Here is a 23,106-nt window from a genome sequence, read left to right on the forward strand (position 1 = left end):
GGGCGTGTGGCCTCTCTGTAAGGGGGAAGGAGGGGTGAGAGGACGTGAGGGGGGTAGACCCCTGAGTGGCTGGCAGGCTGCAGGACGGAGGTGTGGTGAGGTCCCACCCCTCCGTCCCCGGCTGTAAACCAGCCCAGCATCTGTTAGTCCTTTCCACCTAACTACCCCTTACTATATTCAACCTGCACTTATCCCAAAGTAACACTCCTCTGGGTGTCTGAGTGTGTGTGTCTGGGTGAGTGGCCTTGAGATGGTGTGTAGTGTGTGTGTGTCTGTGCTTGTGTGTGTAGTATGTGCACATACAATCTGACATCCCTTCCAGCCCCACCCACACCTCTCTCACCACTCCCCAAGGCCTCTCTACACAGTATATCATGTTGTTATCTCATCAGTCTATCAAACATACAGTATTGTAGGTTTGTATAGGACTTTCCTTTATTTAGAAAAGCACAATTCTATTTTAAATACCAGTTTGGCACATACACATTCAGGGCAAGAGAACAGCGTCAAAACAAACAAGCTATACAAGCAGAGTACTGAATATCCCACATGCTGAAGGACACTGGATATACAGAGATATGGACCTCTGACACCAGATCTAAATGGTTATTAAAAAAAGTCCTTCCACTTTAGTGTCATTTAAAAACGGTGGCTGAGGTTGGGCCGAGCTCCAGTAGCAGACAGGACAGCAGCCTCTACACCTATGCAGAGGAGCTGTTGTACTACACTTGGTACTATTTCTCAACCCAGTGAGTCTGACTTCACTGAGCTGAGACAGTTTATATATTCTATATCTGTGCTGCTGAATACATTCATTGGTTTTCATACAAATATTTCTCAATGGTGACTGTGGTCCTCAGTCAGTGAGATCTAATGAATTGTTGGCCTGGGCCACATTTATCCCCAGTACATAAGTCCATCTGAGCTTTAAGGTCTGCCTCTCCTTTGGACACTGGTAATAAAGACCAGCCTTAGTATCCCCCTTCATGACCTGTGTCTGTCAGTTTGTTCATCAGTCTCTGAGATGGGGGAGGGGTGGGGAGGTTAGAGGAGGGGACTGCATGTCACTGTGTCAGTCTCTGAGATGGGGGAGGGGGGGAGGAGTCGGGGGGTTAGAGGGGGGCTGCATGTCGCTGTCCCTCCTCTCCTTCAGCTGCCTCCTCATGCTCCTCCTGCGGTGTATCCGGGGACGAGGACTGACACCCCCCTCAACCGTCTGGTTCCGGTCACTTAGCGTGTCTGACGACTCGTCGATGTAGGCCAAGTTCTCCCCGAAGAAATCTAGCATCTTGCAGCCTGGCGGGGTGGGCAAAGGGGTCATGGGGAGCGGCATGGTGGAGTTGGGTGACTTGGGGAGTTGCTGGAGAGGCACAGGGAACCGGACGTCCTCCCTGAAATATACCAGCCTGGATCCTCCATGGCGTCCCCTCTGTTCAGTACAGAGAGACCCACTGGGGTCAAAACTAGCAAAAGGCATCCTCCGCCCTGGCATACACATGTCAGAGGTGTGAGAGTCAGAGGAGGAGACAACTGATCTGGAGTCAGACTCTGGAGACTCGGACACAGAGCCCGACTCCCATGGCATCATCATTATCGCAACAGGATCAGGGTCATAGTCTAACTCCATCACGGAGCGCGCCGCAGGCATCGACAGCGACCTCGCAACCGTCCGGCCCTCTGACCTCGCATTGACCCTGCAATCTGCCCTCAAACCTACCCCTAGCCCCATCCCTGGTCCTAACCTCACCCCCTCAGTCCTAACCTCACCCCCCCCTAACCTCACGACCTCCAGACGGGTCATGGAGCGTGTGACCCACCTATTGGGCAGATGTCCGTTCTCCCCTATGGCGCCCTGCCTGCCGCGGTGCCCCAGCGCCCCCCTGCGGACCCGTCGCCGGGTGCTGCGTTTCCAGCGGCGCCGCTGCAGCAGGAAGGGGTCATTGAGTTCCAGAGGGTTGGGGATCCGGAAGTCCATGGACATGTTCTGGATGTTCTGGGTCCAGTCTGTAGCATGGGCCCTCAACTCCTCCATCTGAGAGAGAGAAAGGGGAGGGAGAGGGAAAGAGTCAGAGAAAGAGAGGTGTCCCAGAGAAAGACAGAGACAGAGGATAAGTAAATATCGACAATACAAATCCAAATTCCCTTTCAGTAAATCTTTGTCCAGATCTTGTCATATCGACTGTTTCCCTTTCACCAGCCCTTCCAATCATTTGGTTTGTGTCCCACTCACTACCACTCACCTCAGCACGTGTTTTCTTGGACAGCACCCGCAGCCAGTTCCCGATCATGGTGAGTATGGAAGCAAAGTAAGCCAGGCCAAACACTATCCAGAGCCACACAAGGGGCTTAAACAGATCTCCGTCCCGCCGGTTAGCACCTATGCACAAGGACATTGACGCATTGGAATCGCATGGAAGGAGCACATGCATGCACATGCACACAAACAAAAGGGCTTAGACAGGTCCATATCCCTATGAAATATCAAGTGTATCTTTCAAAGTGTGTATCCTGATAGAAATGTGTAGTGTGTGTACTCTCCAGAGTCTGTACTGTCCAAAGTGTGTACAGTGTCTTTCATGTACCAAGTGTTCACTTCATACCTGCTACATAGTCTCCGAAGCCGACCGTGGTCAGGGTGATGACCACAAAGTAGAGCGCCTCCAGAAAGGACCAGTCCTCCACTTCCTTAAACACCAGCGTTGGCACGGCGAGGAAGATCAGACAGCCAATCAGGATGGACAGAACGGCAGACATGACCCGCACATAAGTGGGACTGACCCGCCGCTTCTGAGAGAGGGGCAGAGAGAGAGGGGGATACAAAATAAGAAGGGAGAGACTGATGAATTAAAAGAAGGAGAGATGAGGGTAAGATCTTCCTCAAGATGATCAAATAATGTGCCTTTTCTTTGATAAACAATAAAGTTTCGTTTTTTTAGTACTGCAAAGTTAAATTGGGAAGTATCTAATGACTGACTGAATGTGTAAGCTGGCTTCTGTTCTACTTGTGTGTAACATGTTTCAAATGCTAGAGACTCCAAGACGGCCTCTTCTGTTTACAGCACAGTGACATCACTTAAGCAGCCCCTGAGACAGGCGAGTACAATGAGATGACATCCTGTAAATGAAGCAGCCCCTGAGACAAGACAGTCTCACCAGGAAAAGTGTCTCCATCTTCCACACGGCCTTCCTCAGCCCCGTCCCCATGTGGTCCCCGACACCAGCCAGCAGGAAACCAAACATAGGGATCCCTACCAAGGCATAACACACGCAGAACAGCTGGCCCCATTTGGTCCTGGGAGACAGGTTACCAAACCCTGAGGACAGAGGGAGACCATATACATTCACCTATATGTTCATCTATATAATTAAAAAATGATTCAATTCACCAGCATGTCTATTGAGGTTCATTGTATTTTCTGAGATTGGATAATTCATTTTCTGTCAAATTCAAAATACACATCTGGCTGACTAAGTTATTACCAAACGGTTTGCAGGAGGGAAAAAATGAACAAAGGCTCACCGATGGTGGTGATGATGGTACCACAGAAGAAGAAGGCGCTGGCCAGGTCCCACCTGCTAGTGAAGTTGGTGGAGCTGTGTTTTACATCCAGGCCCGCCTCCACCGCCTTCACCACACTCTGACAGTACAGAGACAGAACAGACAGGCTAGGGCTACATCTGGGGGTGTTCTTTTTACGATTTTAGTTTTTAGTAAATAGATAAATAAATACAAATATATAAAATTACCAGGAATTCAGCTAAAAATGTGTTTAATTTAGGAAATCTGTTTCCAAGTATATCCCACGAATAAAAAAAAAAGACGTGATTGTATCTCAATATAATTTTCATTTCAAAGCCCTTTTGGTGCCTAGTTGTGATTCATTTACAAATGATTCTAATTATGTTCCGGCCCCCCGACCATCCACACTGACAAAAATCATCCCATGGCTGAATGTAGTTGCCTACCCCTGAGCTACACCTTCTCAGTGGGGGTTCTACACTGGACTTTGTTTAGATGAGGTTCTTCTCAGATGTGTTTTAACTCGTCTGTCTGTTCAAGTGTATGCTTTCACTCTCTGAAGTTATTCCTGCCAAGGTGTATATTATGTGTGTTTATGTCTGCTTGCTCTGGTGTGTGTGTCTATCTCTCTGCTCAAATGTGTGTGCTCTATGGTATGTGTGTGTGTGTGTCTATCTCTCTGCTCAAATGTGTGTGCTCTATGGTGTGTGTGTCTATCTCTCTGCTCAAATGTGTGTGCTCTATGGTGTGTGTGTCTATCTCTCTGCTCAAATGTGTGTGCTCTATGGTGTGTGTGTCTATTTCTCTGCTCAAATGTGTGTGCTCTATGGTGTGTGTGTCTATCTCTCTGCTCAAATGTGTGTGCTCTATGGTGTGTGTCTATCTCTCTGCTCAAATGTGTGTGCTCTATGGTGTGTGTGTCTATTTCTCTGCTCAAATGTGTGTGCTCTATGGTGTGTGTGTCTATCTCTCTGCTCAAATGTGTGTGCTCTATGGTGTGTGTGTCTATCTCTCTGCTCAAATGTGTGTGCTCTGGTGTGTGTGTACCTTGATGAGGTCGCTGAGGTTCTGTGCGGTGACACAGGAGTGGTTTTGGAGGAAGTCACGTGTGGTACAGAGCAGCTTCTCATGCTCCTTGCTCTCCTTGGGGCTTTCCAGGGTCCGGAACACCAGCGCCCCTATCACCAGGTACAGCATGACCCCTGCCAGCAGGGCCAGCAGGGTGGGGCACCGCATCACCCCGAGCTCACCCCCCCACCACAGGAGTCAGGTTTCGCCAGGGTCTGCTCTACGGCCTCTTCCACGATACACACGGTGGCACAGCTGCATGAACGCACACACACACACACACACCATTTTTAGTTTGGTTTTACTATCCTTGTAGGAAACAGAATAGTAAAACAAGGGGAAAAGAATTGTTGGCCCCCACAAGGGAAAAGGGCTATTTCAGGTTTAGGGGTTAGGTTCACAAATAGGATTAAGATTAGGTTTAAATTTAGAGCTAGGGGTTTAGGTTGGGTTAAGGGTTAGGGAAAATAGGATTTTGAGTGTGTGTGTTCAATGATGATGATCTCGTTCTGGAAATATAAGATCAGGAACAACTTTGATAATGGGGATTATTTGAGGAGCTATATCAAGGAAAAAACAACATAGAGCAGGTGGTTCTCTGGTCATTTCCAGAACATGAAAGTGTGAGACAAGATATGAAGTTTATCTCCTATAGAGGTAAATCCACTTGAATTCAATAACTTTTTTACATCATCCCTTATGATTTAAACAACACTTTCCATACATGTTTGCCCATGGAAGAAGTGGTCAGAAAGTGACTTTTTGGACCTGAATGCCAGAACATTCAGGAGATAAATGGTGCTCAAAGTTAACCCGCTTTGCAGAACCCGCCACACCGTGAGACATACATGTCTTCATCACTGGAAAAGATAAATGGTTGAATTTGATATCATTTAAACGCTTTCAAACAGGGTTGTCAAACTACTTGATCATTTCTTTTAAAAAGTTTAAATAAAAATGACATTTAACCTTCAACATCAATTACCTAAAAATGCCTAAACTCTGATTTTTTTCATATTAGCATATGCTTTATCTTTTTGTGTTGTGCCCACCATTGGTTGAGACACAGCATGCTCTTGGATACAGGGTGGGTGTCATTTCTATCATAGAAATATAATTCATAGAATGGACCTATCGATTCAGACCACTGTAAATTAGCTGGAACACCATTGAAATGTTTACTTCTAATTAAAACCACAAAGATGGCCGCCGGTCCACCTGTGTTGAATGTCAAATTAAATGGTCATGTCCATTCCATTGTCTAGATTTCTATAATTTCAATAAGTTTCCTATGGAGAATTGACAGTATAATTTAAAACAAAAGATAATCCCATTCAAGTCAACATTCTCTACCATCTTTGTGGTAGCATTTGAAAGTTGACATTTCAATTTAATTGCCATTTGAGTACAATTAACAGCCAAAACATGACAACAACCCTGTATTCAAGAGCATGTTTTGTCTCAACCGATGGCGGGCACAACACAAAAACGTCAGATGATGTAAAATAGGGTCTATGGGTGTTTTCACACGTGGTACCTTTCAGCCATTCTTTGTGAACTCAGTGCGGTTCGCTTCATTTTTTTGTGCAGTGTGAACACTCCAATGGAACTCAGACTTCTCAAAAGAGCCTCCGAAGCGAACCGAACTGAGACCCTCTCCAGAGGTGATCTGAGTCCGGTTCCCTTTTTAAGGGCAATGTGAACACACAGCTCCCCAGGTTCACTTGTCATTATTCCTGCACCCCACACGCTAGACTACTGCAACACCGTTTCCCCTGCCATAACCCCTCACACTAGACTACTGCAACACCGTTTCCCCTGCCATAACCCCTCACACTAGACTACTGCAACACCGGTTCCCCTGCCATAAAACCCTCACACTAGACTACTGCAACACCGTATCCCCAGCCATAACCCCTCACAATAGACTACTGCAACACCGTTTCCCCAGCCATAACCCCTCACACTAGACTACTGCAACACCGTTTCCCCCAGCTATAACCCCTCACACTAGACTACTGCAACACCGTTTCCCCTGCCATAACCCCTCACACTAGACTACTGCAACACCGTTTCCCCTGCCATAACCCCTCACACTAGACTACTGCAACACCGTTTCCCCAGCCATAAACCCTCACACTAGACTACTGCAACACCGTTTACCCCAGGCATAAACCCTCACACTAGACTACTGCAACACCGTTTCCCCCAGCTATAAACCCTCACACTAGACTACTGCAACACCGTATCCCCAGCCATAACCCCTCACACTAGACTACTGCAACACCGTTCCCCCTGCCATAACCCCTCACACTAGACTACTGCAACACCGTTTCCCCTGTCATAACCCCTCACACTAGACTACTGCAACACCGTTTCCCCAGCCATAACCCCTCACACTAGACTACTGCAACACCGTTCCCCCTGCCATAACCCCTCACACTAGACTACTGCAACACCGTTCCCCCTGCCATAACCCCTCACACTAGACTACTGCAACACCGTTCCCCCTGTCATAACCCCTCACACTAGACTACTGCAACACCGTTTCCCCCAGGCATAAACCTTCACATTGTTGCTACAAATGAGAGAAGATGATAATGTGCAGGTGTAACAGTTTTGCTTCCGTCCCTCTCCTTGCCCCAAACTGGGCTCGAACCAGGGACCTTCGGCACACATCAACAACTGACACCCTCGAAGCATCGTTCCAGCTCCACAAAAGATGCGGCCCTTGCAGGGCAAGTTGAACAACTACTTCAAGGTCTCAGAGCGAGTGACGTCACCAATTAAAACGCTATTAGCGCGCACCCCGCTAACAATTTCACACCGGTTACACAGGTTCGCGGGAAAAAATACACATGCTGTTTTTGGATATTCATTTGTGTTTGTCAAGGAGGCACAGAAATCCCTAAATATGTTTGGAGTTCAGTTCAGATTATTTGTTTTCAATATGTGATCTATTGGCTAAGAGAGCTTCAAAAGCTATTTATTCGATTGTGGAGTTTGAATAGTGTGAGAAGACAACATCGGGTGTACCATTTTCAATGAGAGCATTATTTATCTGCAGTTATTCTTCTGCTATTTATCCCGTGGCAAATAATATTTGTGTGTTAATAGTATCTTCAGATGATGGTTATTATGCCTCATTTTTTATCTAATTGGAATATATTAACTTCCAAAATATAAGTAGGTATCATCTAGCTGTCCGATAACATGTTCTGATGGAATAGCTTGTCCTGCACTTTGTAAAAACCCAGAATGCATTGAGTGAATGTTGGAAATTACTTTACATTTTTTAGTATAAAATAGGTATGGTGGGGTATGCAAAAAGGTCAAATAAAAAAAAAATATATATATTCTATGTCACATGCAACAGGTGTAGACTTTACTGTGAAACACTTACGAGACATTTACCAACAACGCAGAGTTCAAAAGGAAAAAAGGAAAAAGGAAATAGTAACAATAAAATAACAATAAGGACATAATATACACAAGGAGTACCAAAGAAGTGCCATCTCTTGAATGATTCGGCATTCAGGTCCAAAAATCACTTTAGGCAAATATGTATATATGTATATATGATTTCATTCAAATCAAAAGGGGTGCTGTCAAAAAGTGATTGAATTCAACTGGATTTACCCAAAGAGAAAAGTGTGACGTTACTACCGTTAAGACATCCCGCTCTAAACAACTCACTTGTCCACGTTTTATCCATCCTGAAGATCTGGTGATGAGAGTTCTCTCTCCTCTCTACCAGGCCCAGGGCTGAAAGGGGGAATAGTAGGAGGGTTCAGACCAGCGTCTACGTTAGTGCCCCTGTCATAACAACACACACTGACACTCACCAGACTGCCCCGGATATCAACTGGCCAACGTTTTTAAACGATTAGCCTCTGCCAACCTGCTAAACATACATCTCGCTGTTAATCTAAGTATGTTTAGGATGCTTATCTTTATCTAGTTTAAACAGTTTGTTTTCTTTAAATGATATTCACCTCCAGAACCAGAAGATGGCCATGGTGTTCCAAAGAACTGCGTCAACGTTCTGATATTTCCTGGAGTTCTCTGTTAGCATTCTGATCTAATGGAACGTATTGGTTTGTATGGACGTCTATGCATTGGCTGAAAATGTATTATTTGTTATCGTTGTCTAAACCTATCCTGGCATATTTTTATATCTTTGTAAGATATGTGTGTTTGATGTGTTGTGAAATATCCCTGCTCAAACAGCGTGACATAAATTGTGATAAATCATCATGTTTCCAATGTATTGCAGTTAAAAACAAAAAGGAGTACAGAACTGCCAAGTAGGGAAGAGGCTTTGGCGCCAGTCTCCACCTAGCTCATAAGATGGATGTAAAACAGCAGGTTATTTGTCTAATGATTCATATTTTAGGATACATTTGTCATACAATAAAATGTAATGCTATCAGTCATTTATATTGAGAGCTTAAAGATACATCATAAAGAATGTTTCCAACATTTCCCTCAGCATTTGATATGGCTAATGTTCTTTGGAAGGACAGTTAGATTTTGTTACCCAAATCACTGACTGAAAGCTATGAAACTGTTTTTGGGGAGAAAAACAATTGACAGTCATGCAAGTAAGTAAATCATTCAATGAAATGTCACAAAAACAGATAATGTCCCCAGGTACATTTTGGGGCAGCAGGTAACCTAGTGGTTAGAGCGTTGGGCCAGTAACCAAAAGGTTGCTAGATCAAATCCCTGAGCTGACAAGGTAAAAATCTGTCGTTCTGCCCCTGAACAAGGCAGTTAACCCACTGTTCCTAGGCCGTCATTGTAAATAAGAATTTGTTATTAACTGACTTGCCTTGTTAAATAAAATGATGTGCTAATTTTATAAAAAAACAGGTGTAGACTATAAAAAAGGTGTACACTATAAAAAAAACTGATGACCCCACCAGAACCAAAGCCTACACTTGAACACAGAAACACGTTATACATACGATGATGCCAGTTAGTTCTCCCTTGCAATCCACACACCACAAACAAGTACATAAATGTATTTTCAGATAACAAATACTGTATATTACTAATAGGTGAGCAAATAAACCAATCTGAACAAAGCAACTGACTTTAAATCCTACCTGAGTTCAGGAGAAACGATGAAGTCTGAAGAACCAGTATGTGCTTCTTGGTGTCCAGGCTCTTCTCACCATCAACCGCTCTATGAGTAGAAGTGTGTATGTCCAAACGCTCACAGAGTAGAAGTGTGTGTCCACTAAGTAAGTGTGTGTATGTGTTCCTGGCAGTGGGAAGGTGTTTCCCCATGCTCAGGACTCTACATCACTGTGATGGAGGAGAAGAGGGATTATAGGAAGTGTGGGTGTGTGTATGTGTGTCTCTCTCATAGGGCCAGGAGTTTTGAGGCACTGCTTTTTCCAGTAGTTCCAGCACTGTCCACTGGTGTTGCTGCAGGTAGAAAACCCTAGGAAATGTTCTGTAATTGACACATGCTTTCTCCAATCAATCAATGTCTGGTTGTACGTATGTGTTTGGCGGAGGGATAGCCAAAGCCAGTGGAGGTGTAGCGCAGCAAATCTTAATCGCACAAAACCTATTATGTAGCAGGGAATACAATTTGTAGATCAGTAATTATACACCTCAATTTGCTCAAACTCGCCCAAAATATGCCCACGTTAAGTAGATCATTATTTATACTGAACAAAAATATAAAGCAGATCATTATTTATACTGAACAAAAATATAAACACAACAATTTCTATTTATTCAAAGTTTTTTTTAAATTATTATTTAAAAAATTGCCCCATTTTCTCCCCAATTTCGTGGTATCCAAATTGGTAGTCCCAGTCATGTCTCATCACTGCAACTCCCGTACGGACTCGGGAGAGGCGAAGGTCGAGAGCGGTGTGTCCTCCGAAACACAACCCAACCAAGCCGCACTGCTTCTTGACACAATGCCCACTTAACCCTGAAGCCAGCCAAATCAATGTGTCGGTGGAAACACCGTGCAACTGGCGACGATGTCAGCGTGCACTGCGCCCGGCCCGCCACAAGAGTCGCTTGTGCGCGATGGGACAAGGACATCCCTGCCGGTCAAACCCTCTCGTAACCCGTACGACGCTGGGCCAATTGTGCGCTGGCACATGTGTTTCCCGGTGCGGCTGGCTGCAACAGAGCCTGGAGTCGAACCCAGAATCTCTAGTGGCACAGCTAGCACTCGGGAGGCCCACAAACGCAACAATTTCAAGGATTTTACTGAGTTACAGTTCATATGAGGAAATCAGTCAATTGAAATAAATTCATTAGGCCCTAGATTTCAAGACTGAGAAAACAGATACGCATCTGTTGGTCACAGATTAAAAAAAATTAAATGGGCCTCAGGATCTTGTCGCATTATTTCTGTGCATTCAAATTGCCATCGATAAAATGCAATTGTGTTTGTTGTGCGTAGCTTATGCCTGCCCAAACCCTAACCCCACAATGAGGTACTCTGTTCACAACGTTGACATCAGCAAACCGCTCGCCCACACAACGCCATATACGTGGTCTGCGGTTGAGGCCAGGTTGAATGTACTGCAAATTCTCTAAAATGACGATGGAAGCGGCTTATGGCAGAGAAATTAACATCCAATTATCTGGCAACCACTCTGGTGGACATTCCTGAGATATTTGTGGCATTGTGTTGTGTGACAAAACTGCTCATGTTAGAGAGGCCTTTTATTGTCTGAAGCACAAGGTGCACCTGTGTAATGATCATGCTGTTTAATCAGCTTCTTGATATGCCATCCCTCTTGGAAAGGAGAATGCTCACTAACAGAGATGTAAATAAATTTGTGCACAAAAATTGAGATTAATAAGTTTTTTTGTGAGTATGGAACATTTCTGGGATCTTATATTTCAGCTGATGAAACATGGGACCAACACTTTAGAAGTGTTAATATTTTTGTTCGGTGTATTAAGCAGGTGAGGAGTTTTTGTATGGGGGGCAATGAGTGTCGAATTTAGTAAAGATAAAAAAGTATTGCTATTTTGAAATGTGCGGCTTATTTGATCTAATAGAAGTTTTGTAATGCTTAGGTTGATGCGCGTGACTTCCTTAAAAAAAAACACTAATTCGGGGTTGTCCCTGTTGATATTTGAGCCGGTCTACGCATATTCATGAGCCAGCATAGCATCTCACTCTCCATTGAATACAGGTGGTTGACATCAACACCCCTCATCGAATATTCAAATGTGTTCAAATAACAAGATGTATCCACCAATCGAAAGAGATAAATAGGTGGGACGTTGACAGCCCGCCGTTCCACTCTGTGGACAACGAAACCCATTCTTAGGGTGGAGACAAGCATCTCATCATATCCAGTATCTTGGAAGACAGCATTTCCGACATGCTGATCCTCAACACAAATCAAATTGTATTAGTCACATGCACCGAATACAACAGGTGTATACCTTACAGTGAAATGCTTACTTACAAGCCCCTAACCAACAATGCAGTTCAAATAATATGAATAAGAAATTAAAGAGCAGCAGTAAAATAACAGTAGCGAGACTATATATAGGGGGTACCGGTACAGAGTAAATGTGCGGGGGCACCGGTTAGTCAAGGTAATTGAGGTAATATGTACATGCAGGTAGAGTTATTAAAGTGATAACGCATAGATAACAGAGTAGCAGCGGTGTAAAATAGGGGGTGGGGGCAATGAAAATAGTCTGGGTAGCCATTTGATTAGATGTTCAGGAGTCTTAAGGCTTGGAGGTAGAACTGTTTAGAAGCCTCTTGGACCTAGACTTGGCGCTCCGGTACCGCTTGCCGTGCGGTAGCAGAGAGAACAGTCTATGACTAGGGTGGCTGGAGTCTTTGACAATTTTTAGGGCCTTCCTCTGACATCGCCTGGTACAGAAGTCCTGGATGGCAGAAAGCTTGGCCCCAGTGATGTACTCGGCCGTACACACTACCCTCTGTAGTGCCTTGCGGTCGGAGGCCGAGCAGTTCCCACACCAGGCAGCAATGCAACCAGTCAGGATGCTCTCGATGGTGCAGCTGTAGAACCTTTTGAGGATCTGAGGACGCATGCCAAATCTTTTTAGTCTCCTGAGGGGGAATAGGTTTTGTTGTGCCCTCTTCACGACTGTCTTGGTGTGCTTGGACCATGTTAGTTTGTTGATGTGGATGCCAAGGAACTTGAAGCTCTCAACCTGCTCCACTACAGCCCCGTCGAGGAGAATTCGGGCATGCTCGGTCCTCCTTTTCCTGTAGTCCACAATCCTCTCCTTTGTCTTGATCACGTTGAGGGAGAGGTTGTTGTCCTGGCACCATATGGCCAGGTCTCTGACCTCCTCCCTATGGGCTCTCTCGTCGTTGATCAGGCCTACACCACTGTTGTCATCGGCAAACTTAATGATGGTGTTGGAGTTGTGTGGGCGTGCAGTCATGAGGGAACAGGGGGTACAGGAGGGGACTGAGCACACATCCCCGAGGGGCCCCAGTATTGAGGATCAGCATGGCGGATGTGTTGTTACCTACCCTTACCACCTGGGGGCGGCCCGTCAGGAAGTCCAAGATCCAGTTGCAGAGGGAGGTGTTTAGTCCCAGGGTCCTTAGCTTAGTGATGAGCTTTGAGGGCTCTATGGTGCTGAACTCTGAACTGTAGTCAATGAATAGCATTCTCACATAGGTGTTCCTTTTGTCCAGGTGGGAAAGGGCAGTGTGGAGTGTAATAGAGATTGCATCATCTGTGGATCTGTTGGGGCGGTATACAAATTGGAGTGGGTCTAGGGTTTCTGGGATAATGGTGTTGTGAGCCATGACCAGTCTTTGATGTGAACCATGACCAGTGAGCCATGACCAGACAAGCACTTTATGGCTACTGATGTGCGTGTTATGGGTCGGTAGTCATTTAGGCAGGTTACCTTGGTGTTCTTGGGCACAGACTCAGACAGGGAGAGGTTGAAGATGTCAGTGAAGACACTTGCACGGGGGAACAGGTGTGTGTGCTCAGCGCCCTCCTGTACTCCCTGTTCACCCATAACTGCATGGCTACGCACGTCTCCAACTCAATCAACATTGGTAGGCCTGCGGGCCTCCCGGGTGGCGCAGTGGTCTAGGTGCTAACTGCGCCACCAGAGTCTCTGGGTTCGCGCCCAGGCTCTGTCGCAGCCGGCCGCGACCGGGAGGTCCGTGGGGCGACGCACAATTGGCATAGCGTCGTCCGGGGTAGGGAGGGTTTGGCCGGTAGGGATATCCTTGTCTCATCGCGCTCCAGCGACTCCTGTGGCGGGCCGGGCGCAGTGCGCGCCAACCAAGGGGGGCCAGGTACACGGTGTTTCCTCCGACACATTGGACACATTGGTGCGGCTGGCTTCCGGGTTGGAGGCGCGCTGTGTTAAGAAGCAGTACGGCTGGTTGGGTTGTGCTTCGGAGGACGCATGGCTTTCGACCTTCGTCTCTCCCGTGCCCGTACGGGAGTTGTAGCGATGAGACAAGGTAGTAATTACTAGCGATTGGATACCACGAAAATCACTGGGGACCTGAAAAGGTCCCTTCACACTGACAGCACCTCTTCAACCTCAGGAGTCTGAAGAAATTTGGCTTGGCCCCTAAGACCCTCACGTACTTCTACAGATACACCATCGAGAGCATTCTGTCGGGCTGTATCACCGCATGGTACGGCAACCGCAGGGCTCTCCAGAGGGTGGTGCGGTCAGCCCAACGCATCACCGGGGGCACACTGCCTGCCCTTCAGTACATCTAAAGCACCCGGTGTCACAGGAAGGCCAAAAATATCAAAGATCTCAGCCAACCAAGCCACAGCCTGTTCATCCCGCTAGAAGGTGGAGACAGTACAGGTGCATCAAAGCTGGGACCGAGACTGATAAACAGCTTTCATCTCCAGGCCATCGGACTGTAAAACAATCACCACTAGCCTAGTCATTCAGTACCCTGCTCTGAACCTTAGAGACTGCTGCCCTATGTACTGTACATAGTCATTTAACACTGGTCACTTTGTTTACTTAGTGTATTCTATTCAAGGCACATCCTATATAACTACTGCTGTACACCTTTTCTATTCATATACTGTCTATACACACACACCATTAGATATATATATATATATATATACACACACACACACATTTTGGTTTTTGCCCTAACACTACACCGCATATTCATATTATCAAAGCTTGACGATGAGTTGGTTATTTGAATCAGCTGTGTAGTGCTATGGCAAAAACCACAAAGTGCACCCATTGGGATCCCGAGGACCGAGTTAGGGAAATCCTAGTCATTACTTTAAGCATGACAAAGCTATGGGCTAAGAGCAGAACCCCTGTCTGTTTCCTGATGTCCATTTAGAGGGGCTTAGCTTTATTAAACCCATACATTCCTAACTACAGTGAGTTTGGATGAGAACACAGACAGAGGTGTCTTGAGCAACATTAAGTCATAACAGTGTAATCCACTCATATTTATCCAGTCATCAAACTCGAGGTGACTGGAAGGTAGACTGTGGTGTAGCAGAAACAGGATATCCAAATACTAGGTTAAGATGGGTATCCTTCTGGGTACCAGTCTGTATGTGCCATCATGCCACTCTTTGCCACTCATTGTCAAGCCAAACATGTCTTGCTTGACAATGAGCAAGAGAGTTGGCAAGAGCACAAACAGATCTGGCAGCAGGCTACTTTCAAGTCAACCGTGAATGGAAAAAATGATTTCAGTTGTACACCGGACTGATGTCTTGCCAGTTGCCTTACTGGGTACCTCATTAGTGACCTCTAAACTAGGTTGCATTATTTGGAATGTGACTCCAACCTAGAGAAAATAAAGAGAGAGATGGAAAGAAATACAGCTACCAAATAGAGTTAGCATAGAATAGACGGAAAAAAACAACTGACACACAGACCTTAGGAGGTGGAAAGAGAAAATGACAAGATAAATTTAGATCAACCTTTTTAATCTATCTTCTTCAACAGCGACACAAAGCATCAACAGCGATACATTCACATAAAAGTGTCACATACAGGGGAAAGAATCCAGTGTGTTCTGCTTGGACTCGTCCCACCACCCAGAGATCCCACAGATAACTCAGCTAGGGGTGTGTTCAGAAGGCTAATGAATGGTACTGTAACAGCCCATACGTGTTCTAGAACACAGGCCAGGCTTCTAGAATCTTGAGAAGACATGGTTGTTGCTAGTGGCTACATGTATCATGTCGGTAGTGACAGAAAGCACGTGTAGCTAACTACGCACATCAAGTTAAGATCACTCCACAATGTATTAACCTATCATTTCTATCAGATCCAATGGCTATTAACTTATTTAGTTGTGTGTTAAAAACAAAAAGGCGTATTGAGAGATTTTTAGACCACAACAAAACCAATAACAACTCACATTCATCTTAGTACCATGCAGTAACGCTGTAATAAACCTCCGCTCTGAAAGAAGGTCAGAGTGGATTTGGAATGGAGGAAGGTTTCGTTCACAAAACACAGTGTACAAAACATTAAGAACACCTTCCTAATATTGAGTTGCACTCCCCTTTGACCTCAGAACAGCCTCACTTCGTTGGGGCAGGGATGCTGGCCCATGTTGACTCCAACGCTTCCTACAGTTGTGTCAAGTTGTCTGGATGTCCTTTGGGTGGTGGACCATTCTTGATACACACGTAAAAAACCCAGCAGTGTTGCAGTTCTTGACACAAGCACCTGGCACCTACTACCATACCCCGTTTAAAGGCACTTAAATATGTTATCTTGCCCATTCACCCTCTGAATGCCACACATACACATTTACATTTGAGTCATTTAGCAGATGCTTTTATCCAGAGCGACATATAGTGGTGAGTGCATACATTTTCATATTTCGTTTGTACTGGACCCCGTGGGGATAGAACCCACAAACCTAGCGTTGCAAGTGCCATGCTCTACCAACTGGGCCACACGGGATCAATGTTTCAATTTTCTCAAGGCTTAAAAATCCTTCTTCAACCTGTCTCCTCCCCTTCATCTACACTGATTGAAGTGGATATAACAAGAGACATCAATAATGGATCATAGTTTCACCTGTAGTCACCTGGTCAGTCTGTGTCATGGAGAGAGTTCTTAATGTTTTGTATACAAGCGCACACACTTCCTCAAAGCACACCAATGAGGGTGGCAGTACCAAGATTACATTTAAGATGCTATAAATTAGTTTTGATAAACAATCTCTTAAGTGAACATTGTTTCAAACCAGGGCAGTTTATTGATGCAACTGAAAATCTAGAAACCTAAGGCACAATCACTAACGTGCACAAAAAATCTATCCCCCCCCAAAAATGTAATATATTAAATCTAGGAAAAACTAAAAAAGTCCAAAAAAGCAGACTAAACCTGCACAATTTAAATAGTGTATCTAAAAATAAGAAAAACTACCTCACTCGTGTGTTTGGCACTTCTGTAAATTCAAGAGAACAGCGTGAGGGTGCCATTTTTAAAAAGGTTTGAGTGTAAAGAAAGAGAGAAATGAATAGGGAAAAAACAGAAAGAGGGGAAGAGGGAAGGGAAGAGAAAGAGCGCTCCCAGTGGATCACCATACAAGGAGAGGAAACACGCTCAGGTTAGGTTGAGTCATACACAGGCACAGGCTAATATTGAGAAAACATAACGACCAGACATCATCCTACACAGTACGTACTCCTCCGTGTACAGTTTTGTACAAACCGACACACGCTCCCTCAAATGTACACCCACTGCTTATAAAAGCCGATATGAACACAAACACTACATTCAACAGTCTATAAATAAGACTATTCAAATGAAAATTCAAGTTTTCACAACAGGCAATGGACCATGGCCTAAAGTAGCTTATAAAAATTAAATAAAAACAAGGCACCATTTCTCATTTGAACCACAACAAGGAAATGTGAGCCAGTAGATTTGTAAAGAACAGTACTGTAGTAGGTGCATAGAAACCAATGAGCCACTGTAAAACTCAATGAAAGGTCTTGTCTTAAACGTCAGCAGGGGACAGTTGTCGTCCCTCTTCAGGTGTTTCAGTACATAGAGATGAAACAGGTTTTATTTGGGTCAGTACACAGCAGGTCCAGTGAAATTAACTCTTTCTCCTCTGACAGTCTTCCAGTGGATCTGTACAAACACGCTGACACACGGCATAAACAAATACACTCAACCATATGTGGAACTTGTGAACCCACACAGGTGAGAGAGAGGTGGATTGCCATGGGGGACGCCCTACTCTCCCAAGGAGGACAAGACGATTAAGTCAGTCATGTGGAACTAGTTAATGTCATCTCCACATGAAACGTCCTTTCTAAAGACAACATTATGCAACTACAGACTTTGTATAATCTATCACGATCACATAGTAGTTTACATTACGACTACACAAACCTTGTGATAATTGTGAAATACGTGCTGAACGTAAACTGTGTGATGATGCAGCTGTTATTTGTGTGACTGGTGCAGATATTAGGTTCTAAGGGGCTAAACGCTTCCCCTGTTGGGGGTTAATCAGGGTCCTCCTGCCCCCCCCCCATCTGGCCGGGATCTCTCTGGGGACGGGGCATAGCAGCAGTACCCAGGAGCCCCCTCCTCACAATGTACGGACAGCCTAGACCACTGGGAATGTCAGCAAAACCTAGAGAAGGAGGGAGAAGGAGCAATGTGAACATTTAGTACTGTTTATATAATGCTAGTGGGAGGTGGTATGTTTACTAGGGGTGCTAGGAGGAAGACACACAGTACCCGTCAAAAGTTTGGACACCTACTCATTCAAAGGTTTTTCTTTATTTTTACTATTTTCTACATTGTAGAATAATAGCGAAGACATCAAAACTATGAAATAACACATATGGAATCATGTAGTAACCAAAAACTTTCTTCAAAGTAGCCACCCTTTGCCTTGATGACAGCTTTGCACACCCTTTGCATTCTCTCAACCAGCTTCATGAGGTAGTCACCTGGAATGCATTTCAATTAGACATAGGTTGGTACCATCCCACAGGTTAAGCTCATATCTGTTGTCTGTTTCGGTGTCTGTAAGGTCTGATGGAGAGTTGGTTTGGTTAGAGTGGTTGATGATTTGACAGGCTGTCATAGCAAGTATGGGACAGTTGTACACTGCTCAAAAAAATAAAGGGGACACTAAAATAACACATCCTAGATCTGAATGAATGAAATATTCTTATTAAATGCTTTTTTCTTTACATAGTTGAATGTGCTGACAACAAAATCACACAAAAATTATCAATGGAAATCAAATTTATCAACCCATGGAGGTCTGGATTTGGAGTCACACTCAAAATTAAAGTGGAAAACCACACTACAGGCTGATCCAACTTTGATGTAATATCCTTAAAAGAAGTCAAAATGAGGCTCAGTAGTGTGTGTGGCCTCCACGTGCCTGTATGACCTCCCTACAACGCCTGGGCGTGCTCCTGATGAGGTGGCGGATGGTCTCCTGAGGGATCTCCTCCCAGACCTGGACTAAAGCATCCGCCAACTCCTGGACATTCTGTGGTGCAACGTGGCGTTGGTGGATGGAGCGAGACATGATGTCCCAGATGTGCTCAATTGGATTCAGGTCTGGGGAACGGGCGGGCCAGTCCATAGCATCAATGCCTTCCTCTTGCAGGAACTGCTGACACACTCCAGCCACATGAGGTCTAGCATTGTCTTGCATTAGGAGGAACCCAGGGCCAACCACACCAGCATATGGTCTCACAAGGGGTCTGAGGATCTCATCTCGGTACCTAATGGCAGTCAGGCTACCTCTGGCGAGCACATGGAGGGCTGTGCGGAAATGCCACCCCACACCATGACTGACCCACCACCAAACCGGTCATGCTGGAGGATGTTGCAGGCAGCAGAACGTTCTCCACGGCGTCTCCAGACTCTGTCACATGTGCTCAGTGTGAACCTGCTTTCATCTGTGAAGAGCACAGGGCGCCAGTGGCGAATTTGCCAATCTTGGTGTTCTCTGGCAAATGCCAAACGTTCTGCACGGTGTTGGGCTGTAAGCACAACCCCCACCTGTGGACGTCGGGCCCTCATACTACCCTCATGGAGTCTGTTTCTGACCGTTTGAGCAGACACATGCACATTTGTGGCCTGCTTGAGGTCATTTTGCAGGGCTCTGGCAGTGCTCCTCCTGCTCCTCCTTGCACAAAGACGGAGGTAGTGGTCCTGTTGCTGGGTTGTTGCCCTCCTACAGCCTCCTCCACGTCTCCTGATGTACTGGCCTGTCTCCTGGTAGCGCCTCCATGCTCTGGAAACTACGCTGACAGACACAGCAAACCTTTTTGCCACAGCTCGCATTGATGTGCCATCCTGGATGAACTGCACTACCTGAGCCACTTGTGTGGGTTGTAGACTCCGTCTCATGCTACCACTAGAGTGAAAGCACCGCCAGCATTCAAAAGTGACCAAAACATCAGCCAGGAAGCATAGGAACTGAGAAGTGGTCTGTGGTCACCACCTGCAGAACCACTCCTTTGGGGGTGTCTTGCTAATTGCCTATAATTTCCACCTTTTGTCTATTCCATTTGCACAACAGCATGTGAAATTTATTGTCAATCAGTGTTGCTTCCTAAGTGGACAGTTTGATTTCACAGAAGTGTGATTGTCTTGGAGTTACATTGTGTTGTTTAAGTGTTCCCTTTATTTTTTTGAGCAGTGTAACTAGAGGAAAATATAAACACAGATCTTTTGATAACCCACAGTGGTAAAGAATGGTGAGCTGATTTTAACAGTATAGGCTTCACCTCTGGCCAATAGTAACAACCCCCCTTAGCTGTGACATTTAAATACACAGCATCAACAAAACACAACCCCTGTCCCCTCTCCTCACCTTTCATGACCACCTCAGGCAGGCCGTAGGGTTCGTATTCCGTATCATCGTACGCTGCAGACATCTGAGTCCGGTTACGACGGATCCGCTCCGCCAGGCGGGCTGGGTCGGCAGGGATCGGGAAGGACCCAGAAAACAACATCCTGTCCCCCTCAGACATCTGGACTGGTGACACAGGGGGTGATTCTGTGGGTTCTTCATCATTCTCCTCCTCTTCCTCCTTCTCCGTCTGTGTGTATACGTGGTGTGTTTCTGGTAGGGCGCCTGTTTCTCTCCCCTCCTCTGTCTGAGAGCTGGTACTACTCACCTCTACAGAGCTCAATCTCTCTTGACCTGTCCATCCTGCTGGTATGACCTTTGAACTCAGAACCTTGGTCTCCACTATCGTTCTCTCAGTTCGCCACTCTGATGTAGTGGTGACTTTTCTACGGACCGAGGAGTGATTTTTATTCTCAACACTAGTGGAGATTGGTTCCTCTTGATGGTGACTGGGATGATTGATTTCAGAGGACTGCGCTTCAGTGGATTGAGCCTCAGCGAGAGATAGAGTGGGGAACTCTTTGTTATCTAGTTCTATGACGTCTAGATTGTGCCTTGAGACTATTTCTTTGGCCTGGGTCTCATCTGTTGCTCTGGGAGTGTTTGGATTGGTCTTGTTTTCTGAATCATCTTGGTTAGTGTGCTCTGTTGCCTTGGTCTGGAGCTCTGAGATTTGGTAAACATCTTTGGTGATGTCTGCTTCTTCACCATCTTCCCCATGTTCATTGGTCTGTTTTTCTGTCTCTTGGGGATGTGTAGATTTGTTCTTTCTGGATGTGTTTTGGAGACTCTTTGCCTCAGGAAAATTGCAGTGATGTAGTCTGGACCAATAAAAAAAGATCAATCAAATTTAAATTCTAACTTTGAAATCTCCATAGACAGAACATGAAAACTGCTCATCACAGAAACTGTTACAACCAATTCATAATAACAAAAACCGGTCATTGCAATTGTCAATCAAGAATTTGTGCGTAGCCCCTGTGTGTTACCTTGAGGCCAGGGTCCTCCCATACAGTCTACTGGAGGTACAGGAGAGAAGCAGCTCATCCTCTCTGATCACCGTCACACTGCTGTGTTGGCCAGGGCTGAGGGTAGCAGTGTTGTGTCCAGGGCTGAGGGGAGCAGTGTTGTGTCCAGGGCTGAGGGGAGCAGTGTTGTGTTCAGGACTGAGGGGAGCAGTGTTGTGTCCAGGGCTGAGGGGAGCAGTGTTGTGTCCAGGGCTGAGGGTAGCAGCGGTGAGGTCCTCTGGGTCTAGACAGAGGGGCTGGGCCGTCAGCCTCCACACTGTCAGCTCCTCAGCCTGCCTCTGGTTCTCCTCAGAGAGAGACTGCAGTTCAGCCTGCAGCATAACCACCTGGACAGGAGGAGAGAGAGAATAACATTCAGGAGATGTTCAAAAAAATTAAATACAGATTTATTTAAAATAGCTGGCTTGTTTATAGCAGTCTGTAGTAGTAGCATTCTGTTGTGAATGTTTACAACCACATGCTTAAGATATGGGGGGAAATTGTTCAAGTATTTACAGTAACATACATTGATAACTATGTTCACAGTAAGAGTTAGAGTACAGAAACCTACCTGCTTCTCTAGGCAGGTGATCTGGAGTGGAGCAGAGTCTAGTAGAGTATCATCCCCTGCCTCCATCTCCTTCACTCCTTCAGACTCTACTGCCCCTCTCCCCTCATCCCCTGCCTCCATCTCCTTCACTCCTTCAGACTCTACTCCCCCGCTGTCCTCATCCCCTGCCCCCATCTCCTTCACTCCTTCAGACTCTACTCCCCCGCTGTCCTCATCCCCTGCCCCCATCTCCTTCACTCCTTCAGACTCTACACCCCTGCTGTCCTCATCCCCTGCCCCCATCTCCTTCACTCCTTCAGACTCTACTGCCCCTCTCCCCTCATCCCCTGCCCCCATCTCCTTCACTCCTTCAGACTCTACTGCCCCTCTCCCCTCATCCCCTGCCCCCATCTCCTTCACTCCTTCAGACTCTACTGCCCCTCTCCCCTCATCCCCTGCCCCCATCTCCTTCACTCCTTCGGACTCTACTCCCCCTCTCCCCTCATCCCCTGCCCCCATCTCCTTCACTCCTTCGGACTCTACTCCCCCTCTCCCCTCATCCCCAGCTCCCGTCTCCCTCCCTCCGTCCAACTCTACTCCCCCTCTCCCCATCTCCTTCACTCCTTCAGACTCTGCTCCCCCTCTCTCCTCGTCTACAGGTTTCCCTCCATCATGCAGTGTGGCCTCACGTCCCGAGGTGATAATGTCACTGATGTCACTGATTTGCTTTAGCTCTCCAGAGGTGGAGATAACTTCCTGTCCTCCTCTCTGCTTCTTTCTTTTCCTTCTCTTTGCTTTTCTTTCAGCCTGTTCTTCACAAGTCGCTGGTAGTGTTGTGTTACTGACAGAACTAGTTTCTCGGTCTGTGTTTGCCACATCTGGAAGTGTCAGTTTCGGCAGTTCGTTCTTCTGTTTTAGAGACTGCAGCTCTACAGCCAAACTCTCTCCTCTGCTATCTTGTCTCTCCTGTCCTCTGGTGTCTTCTGGCCTGTTGATAGGACCAGAAGCTTTCTCCAGCTCTGCAGTAAGACATGTGTTCTCAGTCCTGGTTAGACTCGGGTCTCTCTGGGATAGCTGGAAC

At 46.0% G+C, this 23,106-nt stretch overlaps 2 protein-coding genes across 2 annotated transcripts; both read right to left on the bottom strand.

Moving 5' to 3' along the window:
- Positions 1-351: 351 nt before the first annotated feature.
- Positions 352-9,921, bottom strand: kcnk4a (potassium channel, subfamily K, member 4a). The gene is made up of 8 exons (XM_055927952.1): positions 9,700-9,921; positions 8,285-8,353; positions 4,568-4,843; positions 3,521-3,638; positions 3,154-3,314; positions 2,601-2,787; positions 2,241-2,377; positions 352-2,032 (listed from the first exon to the last, which is right to left on the bottom strand). Exons 3-8 carry the CDS (start codon positions 4,754-4,756, stop codon positions 1,073-1,075), a joined length of 1,752 nt encoding a protein of 583 aa, XP_055783927.1. The 5' UTR covers positions 4,757-4,843; positions 8,285-8,353; positions 9,700-9,921; the 3' UTR covers positions 352-1,072.
- Positions 9,922-15,517: 5,596 nt separating this feature from the next.
- Positions 15,518-22,245, bottom strand: LOC129858348 (uncharacterized). The gene is made up of 4 exons (XM_055927515.1): positions 22,047-22,245; positions 21,458-21,822; positions 20,430-21,289; positions 15,518-18,218 (listed from the first exon to the last, which is right to left on the bottom strand). Exons 1-4 carry the CDS (start codon positions 22,218-22,220, stop codon positions 18,088-18,090), a joined length of 1,530 nt encoding a protein of 509 aa, XP_055783490.1. The 5' UTR covers positions 22,221-22,245; the 3' UTR covers positions 15,518-18,087.
- Positions 22,246-23,106: the final 861 nt, after the last annotated feature.

The sequence above is a fragment of the Salvelinus fontinalis genome, chromosome 6 (genome assembly GCF_029448725.1).
Source record: "Salvelinus fontinalis isolate EN_2023a chromosome 6, ASM2944872v1, whole genome shotgun sequence".
Taxonomy (NCBI): domain Eukaryota; kingdom Metazoa; phylum Chordata; class Actinopteri; order Salmoniformes; family Salmonidae; genus Salvelinus; species Salvelinus fontinalis.